The sequence below is a fragment of the Falco naumanni genome, chromosome 3 (assembly GCF_017639655.2).
Source record: "Falco naumanni isolate bFalNau1 chromosome 3, bFalNau1.pat, whole genome shotgun sequence".
In the NCBI taxonomy this organism is placed as follows: Eukaryota; Metazoa; Chordata; class Aves; order Falconiformes; family Falconidae; genus Falco; species Falco naumanni.
In genome coordinates this window covers 12,128,626-12,142,616 of record NC_054056.1, presented here as the reverse complement: position 1 = coordinate 12,142,616, position 13,991 = coordinate 12,128,626, and the positions used below count along the sequence as shown (strand labels likewise).

The 13,991-nt window shown below is 45.0% G+C and overlaps 1 protein-coding gene across 15 annotated transcripts in view; it reads left to right on the top strand.

The window, feature by feature from the left end:
- EIF4G3 (eukaryotic translation initiation factor 4 gamma 3) overlaps window positions 1-13,991 on the top strand; it is a 146,737-nt gene that overhangs the window by 93,267 nt on the left and 39,479 nt on the right. For 11 of the 15 annotated variants that reach the window (XR_005826745.1, XR_005826746.1, XM_040585963.1 and 8 more), the window contains 2 exons: window positions 2,545-2,653; window positions 8,354-9,211. Coding sequence is in view for 13 of the 15 variants with exons in the window: in XM_040585963.1 (XP_040441897.1) it covers window positions 2,545-2,653; window positions 8,354-9,211 (967 nt within the window). In the remaining 2 variants the exon portion in view is untranslated. The remainder of the gene's footprint in view (window positions 1-2,544; window positions 2,654-8,353; window positions 9,212-13,991) is intronic. The other 4 variants (XM_040585959.1, XM_040585956.1, XM_040585953.1 and 1 more) reach the window with 1 other exon arrangement.

Below are 13,991 nucleotides of genomic sequence, written 5' to 3'. Positions count from 1 at the left end.
AGAAACCATTTTATTGTAATAATAGGTTTCAAAATTTTCATTTTTTTCCTTTAGATTTGGATTTTTGTTTTTAACTAACTCGAAGAAAAACTGAAACTTTGATAACACGAAGCCACAGCACCCTCTTCTCTCAGTAGATTAAGCACATGAGCATCAAAAAAAAATCTGAAATTGTCCAGCAGATGGGCACTGCTGCCAAGACTGAAGCCGCCTGGTTTTAGCCATTTCCATGCTTTTTGTACCTCCTGCTTTGTAGTCAGCGTCGCTAACCAAAAAGTGCTTTAGGTGGAGCGTTTCCAGCCCCTCCGCAGTGCTTGCTTAATTACTAAAATGCGTTAAAGTTCCTGCGAGAGAAGCTGGCAGTAAGTGGAGGTATTATTTATACGTTTCTAGCAGGATGCTGTTTTTCATGCTATATTTTTTGCTGGGAAGATAAATAAATTGCAAGACCACATGTCGGATCTGGCTACGGTATTTACTCAGCACTGACTTACAGAGAAGATCACCTTTTAAAGAGTAAGAAATGCTCTTATTCTCCTGGCAAACCTCTTCCAAGCATCAGGGGGTTTGTCATACGTTGTGTTTGCTCAGTCTACGGGCCATGGTAGGATATAATAACAGAGCAATTCTTTTAACATCGTAAATCACAAGAGGAATTTTGAGTGGGTTTTTTTTTTCCTAGAAAGTCTCTAAATGCTGCATTTTGAAGCTGCGAGCCTGTAAGGGTCAGTACTTAAGTGCCATTTGTTATTGCTTTGCTGTATCATTCCCACAAAATAAATGAGCGCTTTCCAAATTTGTTAAGAAAACATGTTTACTGACCCAAGGAGTTTCTAGGCTTACAGGTTTCTTGTCCGGTATTCTCGTTTGGTTCCTGTGATTTTTACCACGTTCTCCTTTTTCCCTGCTGCTTTCATCCATAAATTTTTCCTAAAATGAAACTAATGATCCGCTGAGGGTGAGGGGAAAGCGTTCTTGAAACCTGCTCATTTGTAAAACCGTGTTTTCTTTGGCTTCCTTCAGCTGTGGCTGGAGGGGGGGATGCAGCTCTTCATCGGGCTGATTCCTGGAAGAGGAGAAATCCCAAATAAAATTTCGATCCTTTGCCCCGCTTACTTAGATTTTGATTTTTATTTTTCCAGATGTGCTTTTGCACAGTCCTCCTTTACCTTTGTGTTGCCTGAAATGGTGAAAAATACGTGTACGGAGAGGATTCACTCTTTATTTTGGACTGTCTAGACGCAATAGCTGAAAAAGCTGGAAATGGGAGTGAAAAAAGAGTCCCAGGAAGAGGAGCGAGTTGCTGCAGTTTTGGCTTTGTGGTTATTTAGGGAGATAAGTTTTGCCTGGAATTTCTGATAGCCTGTCCAAAAGAAGGAATGGGACAGCCCTGTCTTGGGCACTCTGCTTTAGTTGATTCTTTAAAAAAATTCCCTTTTCCTGTTGATCTTCTGAGAAGTCAGTGTGGGTTTAAAGCTAGGTGAGATCAGACACCTGCAGAGAGCTCCATGACTCTCCCCTTTAGATTATTAAATTTAGCCCTTTTCTTCTTCACATGGCCCCTGATGCGTGTTTAAGGGGATTTTGCAAATGTGAATCGTTGACTTGCCCCCTCTGTTGGCTTTAACGTACACAGGTGCCTTACCTGGACGTCCAAGGTAGTTGTTTAGCCTTCTGAGATAAAAAACAGGGGATTGTGTCTTTATCAAACCTTCATGAACACAAATGAAGCATTTGGTGGGGACATAATTAAAAGACGTGGTCTCTGCAACTGGCCATGGCTTTTTCAGTCCTGTGACCGTGCTGCTCTTGCAGTTTTGGGTTTGGATGTAGAACACCTCGGGCTCGCTGCGCATTGGCTGGGCACCAGCTCCTCCTGCTCCCCTTTAGATTGACGCACAGTCAGGTTTATTCTCATATTACCCAGCAGGTGCCATCCGTAAGTCCCTTTGTAGAATGTGTCAGGTGTATTTTTTTCATGCAACCACACAGGTTCAACCAGTCGAGATGATTTTCCTCCTATAACAACAAGTTAGTATATGTGTGTGCATAGAGATACGTATATACCTTATTCATACGTAAACACGTTATCTGTCGATAATAAATATAAGGTGTTTGAAATAACCGATCAGTTGAGGAGGGAGTCAAGTCCAGAGAGAAAATTTAAATTGCAGCGCGGTCCAGGAGTCTTGGCGTGTGCCTGTCGTTGTGCAGACTACGCGGAGGAGCGGTTCTGCTGCTCTTGGAGGAAGCGTTCGGATGAAATGTGTTAACAACTGTGCTGTCTCTTTCTTGCTGTTGTGAACAATAATCGTCTCTTTTCCCCCTTTTCCTGCTGCCTTTTCCTCCCTCCCTTTCTCGTGTACTTTTTGAATTTCTTCAATGGGTCTGTGTATCTTTTCTCTTGATTTTTTTTCCCTGCCTTTTATTTTCCTGTTCTTTCCTACCCTGTCCTTGCCTCCCCACTTGCTTGCTTGTGCTCCATGTTGCTAGTTTTTATGTTCGCACGCTCATTATCACCCTTTTTTGTACTTCAAATCCCAGCAGCTGTCCAGCCAGGTCCCCGAGCACAGCCCTGTGGTTTATGGGACTGTGGAGAACACCCATCTCGCTGCCAGCACCCCTGTCACTGCGACTAGCAACCCGAAGCAAGGTTTGTTGATGGATTATTTTTAGTCATTTTTTCCCCCTCCTTTCTTGTTTTAGTTTGAATATTTTTGGCGTGGAGACAAGCAGTCAGCAGAAATAGGAGGGGAGGGACTTCTTTTCCTCCAGTGGAACATTTTAACAATGTGTTGCTAAGGGAATTAATTGAAATTTGCCAATGTGAAACTGGTTAAAAATAATTGTATTGAAGCTTATAGGTCCTAAACATTTTTTCAGAGCACAAAGATGCGTGAACCTCCTCTCGCCCATGCACCATCCTTCAGAAACAAGCACGTTGTCAGTAGAATGCTTGTAGCCAGGGAGGCTTTATATCATTTGGACAATTAGCCATAGCAATTGCATGTAACCAGAGCATCTTATGGCTCCTCCAGAGCTGCTTGTGTGTCCTGTCCTACAGGACGTGGGCAATATTAATTAGAAAAAAAACCCCGTTGACGTGCAAAGTGTCTCATAAACGGCATAACAAATTTTGCTGACATTAGTCAAAATGGCACAGATGGAAAAATTTTATGGAAGTGGTTACATTTCATTCTCCTATCTAAGAATATGCAATTGAAGGGAGATTTTTTTTTATTTTTAAACCGTTCAAAGAGAAGGTGTCCCAGGAGGGGGGATGGAGCGTGCCAAGTCTCTTCCCACACTGAAATTTTATAGCCACCTAAAAGCCATTAAGAAGCTGTAGTTAATAATGTGTATACTGCCGTCACGTTAACAGACATGGTGTTGGAATACAGAGTTGACACCACTGTTTGCTTCCCAGTTATTCACCGCATTGCAGCGTTTGCGGCTTCTGCCTCGAGCGATGTGTACAAGAAAGCCGAGAAGTGCCACCTTTCGCTCCTGAGCCTTGCCTGTAACCTCGGAGCCTGACGAGATTTTTTTTTTTTTTTTTTTTTTTCACCAGAGTATTTGCTAGAGGAAAGCTAAGCCCCAGAGGAGCACAGCTCTAGAAGGGAGGGGAAAAAAGCTGCCTCTGGTGCTTCAGGTGCCATAGATCCCATCAGCAGCACGGCCACTACTTGAAAGTAGAGGGAGGTGTCCCTGAGGCTGATTTGTGTCATGCTGAAGTTTACTGAAAATGTTGCTCTTTCACAGCCATAGCACAGACTTCAGGGGTTTCCCTCAGCAAAAGCTGCTCCACGGACACATCTCTAAGCTGCTGCAGTGTCTGGAAATGGTTGAAAAGGGACCTCTTGGAGATCACCTGGTCCTGTCTCCCACTCGAAGCGGGACTATGGCTTTGTCTAGATCTTTGTGCAAAGCTTAGGTGTCTCTGTCCCCTGGAAAAGTCGTGGGTGGATTTAACACGTGTCCATTCGACTGTGGCTGTACTGGCTGAGCGTAGCTCGCCGGCTCGCTGACGCTTGCTGCTCAGCTCTTCCCGGTCCATGTCCCCCCTCTGCTGACGTGCCGGGGACATCTCTGAGCGCACCGAGCTGCGAGGTGGCACTGGGACTGGAACGACTGGTGACCGCGCTGCAGGTACCGCAGTGCATCCGCCCTTTCCAGCAAGTGGATGCTGAACCGTAAAATCCAGCATTTACATCATGGTATTTCAGCCCTGTGTATGAAAACTGGTATTTCCAGGACAAATGGGTCTTCTCACTCTTCTTTCTCTCTTTAACGTAATCCCTTCGTGGGCAACTGGAAGTAAACTGGAAGTAAGTGGTCTGTAGTTAGTTACGCAGGTCTGACTGTGCTGGTTTAAATACAAATCAAGGCTTGAACTGGGATTCAGCGCTGATGAGCTTTCCTGTGTTTTATCTCTGTTCCATCCTGGAAAGAGTCAAACATTTGTTCCAGTCCAAAAATTGCTAAAGAGCACATTTATGTAAGCATTGCGGCGCGAGCGAGCCCTGAAATAACACCATCAGCGTTCGACTGTGGCCTCGGGCTGGGGGGGAGCAGCGGCAGTGTCAGTCGCAGGACAGAGCAAATAAAAGGTGAAGGAACTTGAGACACTATTAAAATTACTTATTTAAGTCCAGCTAGCAAGCTGGGGGGGTGCATCTTCCCAGAAATATATACCAAGGTATCAAGGTATTTTTTCACTTTGTGCCTGAATGTTGGGGTTTTCTTTGTTCCAAGATGAAAATAGTCATAGATAGGGTTGCATGGCTTTCTTAAAAAAGTGCTTATTAAGCCCCGGGTTATCGCGTCCCTGAAGTCGCGCTCACTGTGTTCATCCTGTGGGTTGGATTCTCTCGTGCCCTTTGCCTCTTGCGCTTGTTTGCATCAGTTGAAATTTGGTATAACGCCGTCAAGTCGTAATTTTGTGAAATTCAGCGTTTTGCAGTTATTTATAACTGCGCACGGCGTTTGGCCCATTCGCCGGGCTGGCATCAGGAACAGAGCACGTGTGCTCTGGGCTTTCTCCCTGCGAGTGTCTGCAGTCCCTGTTATTTTTGCATCGAAGTCATTAGTGAGGCTGAATTCGGGCTTGCGCGGCGTTTAATACCCTTGTTTTTTTCTTTAAAAGATAATTATTTGGTATTTGCTGCTTTTAAAGCAGCTTCTGGCTTTTCAGGCTGCAAAGCTCATATATGAATTGGAGGTATAGGAATTGCTACTATAATACCGTGAAAAGTACCATTGCCTGGGGGCAAGCAGCTAGCTGTCGTTCCTGTAGGTGCCCATGGTGCGTATATATCAGCGGGGCTGCAGAAGGCAAAGATATTGCTGGAGAATTCGGGTCAAGCTGATGGCAGACGGCGCAGGAACCTGGCTGCAGGCCAGGCTGGTGCACAAGTTCTAATGGGGTAAAATTGTGCATGAAATCAGAGCTGTCCGTGTTTACTCAGCTGGCCCAGGTTCCCTGGGATGTTTGGGGTAGTCGTCGTATTATTTTTTAAAACCTCTTTCCAACTCCTGCAATGTATCAGACAGGGACAATGTATAACAGGGTTTGTGGAAAATAGATGAACGTCAGATCCCGAAGTTTGGAAAGCTTCGAGCCTCTCTGCTGACACTGTGACTCAGTAACGTGTGCTCCAAAAACTGCCTGCGAAGCCAGCATCGGGACCGCCGCGCCAATGTTTGCATCAGGACAAAAGATGGAAAAATGGCAGCAAGCCCAGCGATTATTTTCAGATAAACACCACAAAGCAGAAATGAATTCCCGTATCCAGTAAAATCTTCCCTATCCGTCACTCTGGGCAGTCTCTGCCACCACAGCAACCCAGCTCCCTCTCTGGCTTTAATGGCTTTTCACGGAGGAGGTAGCAAGCATCTGTCCTGCTGAGTTGGTAAAAGTGTTTCTAATGAACAGTAATTGTGCAAGATTTGTTTTTATCTGGAGATTTTCAAAAATACCTATGGATGGAACAAGCTTTCGTCCTGAACAGCCCAGCGCTTCCAGTAAACAATTTCTAAATATAATGTGAGGAATGATATTGGCGTATTTAGGAAAAAGGGGTCTGATTCAGTTTGGATGAATTGCGTTGATTTTTTTGTTTTCCCTTCCCAACTGCATGTTGTTTCATGTGACTGTTTCTGTAATAGTTGGCAGGGACGAATGTTTCTTTGCCAGGACTTAAGAGATTTGTCCTCCGTGATGGTGGTTCAAGTTAAGATCCACTTCTCATTAACCAAATCTGCTCATTGTTCTTCTGACACCCTCCCTCCCCCCTCAAATTACATTTTTCCTTGAATTTTGCACACACAGCCTCTATCAGTGGCTAATATATTGGCCAAATAAAGTGTAGTTTGAAGCAAGCGTGCTTAAATCACTGGTTTTAAAACGCAGCTGTATGTTTTTGCTGTGTTTTTGATCTCCCAGAATGTTTTTCTAGACGCTTCAAATGCTTTTCTTTTTTTGAGCAATCTCATTTGACTCAAGGGAGAGAATATCCAGGCAGTTGTTTATAGTGAGCTGTAAATGTCAAGAATGCTCCATGAGTTGTCTCCAAAGGATGTTCCAGAAATCGGAGGTGACGCATTTTCTTTTCTAAACCAGTTCCCTGGTCCTTCCGCGGAGCCTTCAGAATCAAAATCAGCTGTTGGGATACTTTCTCCCATCTTTTTTCCTCATTTGTCATCTTCCTCCAAAGCCATCTCCCTACGTGCCTCATTAAGTTAATAAACTACTGCTTTGGCCATAGTCCTCACTGTAATGCTGCTGGGGCTGTTGATGGCCAGAAAAAAAGTTCTTCATTGCTCCAGCTGTTCCTAAAGACGGGACTCGATGCTCCAAGCAGTTTCAGATGGGTTTTCCTTGAAAAGCTCTTTCCCTTCGCCATGTCTGTTGAATAAGTCCCAAATGGAAAGCTGGCAGAGCTGGAAAAGGCCGAGCAAAGCCATACCTCTTTGGTTCTACCCGAATTTTGATGATTCAAGGTTGGTCATGGCCTTGGATTTCCTAATCTGAACAGCAGGGTTTGTGCCTCTGGCTTTTCCAGAATTAGTTTTTGCTGGCATGGCAGTGTCCTGGAGGAGTTCCCTGTTGCTTCAGCGCTCGGAAAGCCTGGGGACACCTTGCATTGATGGAGCAGAGCAGAGCTCCCACCCTGAGGACGGATCAAGCTGACCTTCTCGGAACGGTGACTGGGAACTGGACCGTGGAGTCCCCTCCATCTGGGTGTTGACTTTGCGCGATTCCTGTCCCATCCCATTCGTCTCGCGGAGTTGTAGCACAAAGGTGTTTTCCTAAGCAAGATCTTCCATCATCACATTGGAAGTGGGAGATGGTGTAGATCCCAAGAGATCCTGTGGATCCAAGATCCTGAAAGATTATGGAGCCAAGATCATACTTTGTTCAGAAGAAGTGCATTCCACGGAGTTGCAGCAGACCTTTGGGAACCGCGTGATGGTCAGGGCAGGAATGCTGTCGCAGTCCTGCTGCTCATCGCAGGAGAAGTGCGGGGACGTCTCTCCGCACAGTATTTTGGGGGTTGGTTTGGTACAGTCCATCTTTCACCGTGCTCTTCCCACCGTGCCTGATGCCCTGGGACCACAAACAACAAGAGGTGGCTGTCCTTTGGTGGCACCTGTGCTTACATCTCTTTTGAGGTTTGCTTTCTTTGGGAAAAGGTACCTTTGCTGAAACGTCAAACGAAAACAAGGGGGTTGTGTCCTTTAGTCTGATGGGTGATGGAAAAACAAACTCAGTGGATCTCACGTGTTAGCAATGGCAGGACATGTGGCGTGTAAAAGAAGAGCCCGTCATCACTTGTGGAGTGGTTTCCCCATTTTACAAAGAGGGGGAACAGTCGCGGAGAGCGCCTGCAGGCTGCCAGTGTCCCCGTCTGCCTGTGTTTTGGAACATGAGTTTGCCCGGGTCTTGGTGTTAAAACACCAGGCTCCTTTGAGGCAGAATCCAAGTAAAGTGTATTTTTATCTTCTGTAATTTCTGTCAAGAAAAGTTCTATTTTCAGCTGCAGAGTTTCTGCAATAAAATCCACATTTTGTAACACGTACGTGCCGTTTCGGTAAAGGATGGCCCTTTACTGTAGAGCCTGTCTTCGGTAAAATAGAAGCAGCAGTTGCATTTTCAGATTTGCAGTTGTGGGCTGCCTAGGCTTTTGTTCTAGGTGCAGGGTGGGGTTCAGGTGCCTTCCTCAGAGCTTCTTGAATAGTGGGTGGGATGCAGGCGAGGGGATCTGAGTGGGCTTAGGTACAGCAAAGGAAAACAGGGTTTGACTTGCTGTTTGTAACGTTGTTTTTTTTTCCGCCCCCTCTCCTTTCACAGAAGAGAAGCCAAAACCAGATCCAGTATTAAAACCACCTTCTCCAGTCCTCAGACCAGAACCTACTGGGGAGAAAAAAGATCAAGCTGGCCAGACGACTGAGGCCACCCCAGTGGAAACCCCGCCAGAACTTCCTCTTGCTCCATCGCCAACCCCGGCCGCTCCCATCACCGTCGTTTCTGCTGCCGCCGCCGCTGCTGTTGTCACCGTTTCTAGTAAATCCACATTCACAACTGACTCGGAGGAGAAATGTGAACTGGCTTCCCCAAACGAGGAGGCGATACCTATATCTAATGCCACGGCCTGCACGGACACATCAGACCCTTCGCCAGCAGAAGAGGCTGATGCCGAGGTGTGCAAAGAGCCTAGTAGTGTAGCATCTAGTGATATTCCAGTGACTGCTAGTACTAATCTAATTAATGAAATGAATGGAGTTAGTGAAAAAGTAACTGCTGCAGAGAGCGTAGTAGATGTAGCCCAGACGGAAGTTGCGCCATTGACTGTTGAGTTGGAGACACCAGAAGCACCTCCAGCAGAAGTGGAAAGCGTGCCATCTTCCAGTGCTCTTCACACTGCTCCCTCTCCTCCTCCCACCCCACCTCCCACCCCTCCGCCTCCTTCTCCTCCGATTTCTGTTGCTGCTGCTGCTGTTACCACTACAACTCCTTCTCCACCTCCTCTTCCATCTCCTAGTGCCCTCCCTGTTGCTCAGGGAGATTTAGAAGCAGAGGAGAGCACAAGAACTACTATTAACGAAGAGATAACAGATACTGAAAAGAAGGAAGAGACAGAAGCAGATGGGCAACTGGAGGAGAGCACGGAGGCTCAGAGTTTAAACTCGAACAAGAGTCCTGTCCCAGGTAAGTAACCAACCACGGCACCTTGGTTGCATGCGGTGAACTGGAAGATGAAGGAAAGGGACTTTGGGGTGGCTCTTCCATCAAGAGGTATTCGTTTCTGTTTGTCAAAAAAAAAAATAATCTGATGGTGCTGCGTGATAGCAAAATGATAATCTTTGTTTGCAGGGACAAAAAACCCCTCACAGTTGTTCATAACGGAGGTAGTTGACTCAGATGCACGTCCCAGGGTTGGCTGGGTTCGTGTAAGCTGCCAGCATTTCGCTTTCACGATGCTACAGGGCAGTGCGCCCAAGTGCTGCTGACGGGGGGGGTTCAGGGACACTGCTCCTGTTCTCAGGGATGACCGGTTGGTTTGCAGACCTGTTGCACTGGATCGATCCTGCTCCTCAGCCGGGTTAACTTTCACACCCTGAAGCCCTTTGGGTGAACATTCCAAGCCAGCGGTTTCTGGAAACCACTGGGGTGGGGTTTTTTCCAGCTATAAAAACGTGTCGTGCTGGTGCCAGATGTGGGTGAATGAAATGGACCGTTAAAGCTCTTCCAAACGACTGAAGCACCCAGTGTCACACACCTCAGTCTGCCCAGCTTTAATTAATCATGTGGCTGGTTTTCCTCTGCAAAAGCAACATGTAAGCGAAATTCCCCCTTCTCCTCGCTCGGCTCTGCTGTTCTCATTTCACTGTTCTTGACTTTTGCAGAAAACAAGGTGCTTTGGTTCGGGAGATGTAGGGTCTCGTTACCAATTACTAAAAACTGACATTTCTGTAGCTGCCTTTTAAAATCCAGGCTACTTCTCTGAATGTTGTTACCTGCCTTTGGTTTCAGTGTCCCATCACATCGCTGGTTTAGCATTTAATGGATTAATATAGACCACTGGCTTTTTATTTGCTGTATTTTCTATAGAAAACGGCTTCTTTTTTTTTCAGGACTTCCTGGAAGTGAAACTGGAAAGGAAGTTAAATCAGTCAATTACTTGTATTTAGCTGCTGGGGGGAGTATAATAGTGGCTATTATGCACGTACAGCAGTGTTAAATTATTTAAATGTGTTGCATCTTTTACACCCTGTTTTGTAGTCCTTTCAGAGCTGTGAAGCTGAGGTGGTTTATTTAAATATATCCTTTGAATTTGGGGAAGCTTGAATGAGAAACAAAGGAGAAACAGGTTGTGATTTGGTTTACAGGTTTGTTTTAAGTAACATTTAATAGTAATTTTTAAATTTTTACCATAAAAATAGTAACAATTAATAAGTAACATTTTATTAATAAATAAAATAAATTTTAAGTATTTAAAATAGGGGGATCTTTTTGTTTATTCTTTCATAAGCAAGCGATAGATGTGTAATGGCATCAGTAGCATCTAGAGCTACGCCTTTCTATGGATTAAATTAAATGAAAACCTGAAATTGGCCTTGTTCCATATTAGTGTAATGCTGTGCGAGCTCAATATGCTGGATCTTAAATAAAATCCAATATCTAGAGAAGATCAGAAAGATCCCTTCACTATAGCAGCCACAAGGGGTTTTTTTCTGTTAATCTTTTTCTATTTTTATTTTACTCGGGTTGTTTCACTGCTCTGGCACTTGTTCTTTCTATCTGAGCTTCTTCATAACAGAAATGGGACTCTCTTCTGTAAATAAGGTTTTACAGGGCCAGGTTCCAGCTTGCAGTATTATTGCTTGCTTTGTAATGTCCAGTAGTTTAAATTAAAAAAAACAACAACTTAGTGTTTTGGGCTTTTAATTATGCAGAAGATAATTTTAATGTTCTAATGCCATTAGGCTAGGCAGCACACATTAGCCAATACATCGGCTTTGGCAACAGAGAAACAAATATTTCTTAAGTCATGTAAAAGATCACTTGAGACTGATTACAATTAAAAGCTCAGTACTTCAAGGAGAGCAAAATATTCTCCATGTCAGTTTTTTGTGCTGTACCCCTTCTTTAATGATGTGTAACTGTATTGCATTTCTCTGCCAACCTTTTTTTGAGGCATAATTTTCCAATTCTTCCTTGGAGAGATGCAGAGAGATTTAAATCAGGTAATCTGAAGGTGATTGCTAATTCAGGCATCCATCTAGGCTGATCAAGGAATTGTATGTCTCTGCTATAGGCTGGAAATTTAGATGCTGAACTTTAGGAGCAGGGAGAAAGGGGTGGTTTTTATTTTTTGTTTGGTTTGGGTTGTTTTTTTTGTTCTTGGACTAAAGGCCAAGAATCTTTTTTATGATCTCTGGAAATACGAGAGAAATTGGGATAAGGGAAACTTCTCAAACATGCTGGTAAGCGTGAGCTCGGTGACTTAACAATATTTCTTCTTTCAGCAGAAGAGTGTGTACTTGTTACCGAGCAGTTTGGTTGGCCCCAAATCGTGCCGCTTTATTCCCCTTAATGGTAGCTGATCTGATTGGACTGGGAGACTACCGAGACCCAAGACCTTTTGGAATAATCTAATTGCTGCAGCCCTTGCTTCTGAGTTTCCTTCTCGAAGTTACCACCTGGCCTGCTTAAAAACATGGTGCTTTCTGAGCGAGGGGTTTGGCCGCCCCCTCCCTGGCCTGGCAGGGAGACTTGCAGGTGTATCCCATATTTTGCCACGGAGTTGACAGCTTTTCAGAGATGAACTAAATTACTTGCTTGTTCCTCGAGGGCTCTACAGAATACAGCTTCTAACAGTCAGAGAAACGATATTTTTTCCTCCATCAAGCTGTGTATAAAGAGCAAAACAAATACGTTCAGACTGCAAAGACTTTCTCTTAAATGTTGTTGTTCTCCAGCCATTCTCTTTCACAGCTCACAAAAATGATTTTTTCAGTGTTTGCAGGAAGAGTGGAGCTGAGCAGAGCAGATCCTTGGGGGACCCAGGGGAACCTCCGCTCTTTCTTTGCCCCTGGCATTAGGTCTCCACCAGATTTCCAAGGTCAGAGGATGTCTACGGGAGCACCCATGTTGTATTCTTCTTTGCAGAAACTGCAGAATGCTTGGGTTTATTTTACACTATATTCTATCTACTTTTAATGTCTCAAGTTGTATTAGCCTGCATAGTGGAGGCAGCAGTTGTAGTGCTTTCATCTCAGTGTCCGGCAGCAGCTGGTTCATCCGCCGCCTGCTCATCAGCATCATCAGTCTTGCGTATCCCCTCCAAAATGGGGCAGATTTGAAGGGTTTCGGAGTGTTAAATCACTGAGAACTGAGGGTTTTTTTATCCTGCAAGCAGGATGTTGTACCTGGGTACATGGTTTCTTGTTGTTGACTGTTTCTGTTCTGAGCATACATCAGACTGTGGGGTTAGAGGAGACACGTTCACCCTATTCCAAGCGTGCAGGTGGCAGATCTCATTCCTGTCTGCTCAGGAGCAATTATCTCAGGGTTCTCTGGATGGGCAGAGCTGTTTTCTGCAAAGGGCAAGGGCACGCAGCTTTTAAAATAATTAATTCCTACTCATCTTCATGACAAGGAAAAAAACCACAGATGATATTAAGAGAGGAGCTCCGCACTCGGCCTGCCATCCTTACTAAAAACAGTTAAAAGTCATCAACGACGTGCAGTCACTTTGGTTATTAAATTCTGGGTTTTCTCTAGTAGCTTTGCCAGCTGTGATGAGGGACCAGCGCTGCTTGGGGAGCAAAACAGGAAAAATGTTGGTGGTGGAATGGAACTTCTAAGGAAGGGGGCACTACCAGAGGCTGGAAGCCTTTTGGACGTGCTCTGAATGCCTGCCTTTGATATCATCTTTCTGTCTATGGCTATTACAAGAAGCAAAGAGGAAAGTAAGAGATTGCTGTCTGTCCCAGGCAGAACTCCTAGGAACACAGGAAGCCAGAAGAGCTTCATACCCGCTGGATTCAAAGGGCTGTTTCTTGCAGAGCTAATTTAGAGACGTACTTCAATATAAAGTAGCCCAACTGACAGTGGGTCGCTGGATTTCTTAGCTGTGGGGGGCTGTAACAAGTAACTTGGGGCAGTAATTGGAAATATTTGGAGAAGCAGCTCCAGCACCCAGAGCCGGAGAGCTGGAGACATAAATCAGTTACTGCCGTTTTCTTGATTTGCTGCCATAGACCAGTGGAATATATTTTTCTTTCCCATGAGCTGTAAGGCGAGGGTGAGTCTTTACTTTGAGTTTTCATGGCACATTGGCTAAGAAATAAAACCTAAGAGCTGGTATTTATTTATGCTTAGCAGTTGGCATCCACATCAGAGAGGAGGCTGCCTTCTCTGTCTTGCTTGATGGGCTGTGGACTTGCAGGGGGGCAGTTACCCTGCAGAAAGGTGTTCCACTGAAGAACATGGTGGAGCTGGAGAGATGGGTTGGGGTAGCACAGTGCCTGCTGAGCAGATTGGGCCAGTGATGATGTTACCAGCAGGAGCGATGTCTGGGATAGTCTGGAAATGAGGATTTTGTTACTCTTCCCCATCCTAATGTAGATGGGTGTTGTCACTCCTGTTCTCTCTTTTATTTTTGTAAGCAGCGATAAAGAGCTCACAGTGTCGGTGGGGCAGAACACTGGGTCTGCTGATGTCCCTTCCCATGGAAAGAAGTTACCACCTAACACATCAAAGTGAGCTGAAAACGAGCTCTGGAGATGCGTGAATGCTGGCAAAAATTAACCTGCATTTGAGCAGGAATTCATTTATTGGTGTGCACGCAAAGATGCTTAACTTGGGGGACAGAAAATTGAAAGACCAGAGGTGTCTGGAGACCTCCCTCACAGAGAGCCAAATTGGACACATCACTTTTTTGTTTCCCGGTTACATTTTTGTTTCCCTATGGCTGATGCAG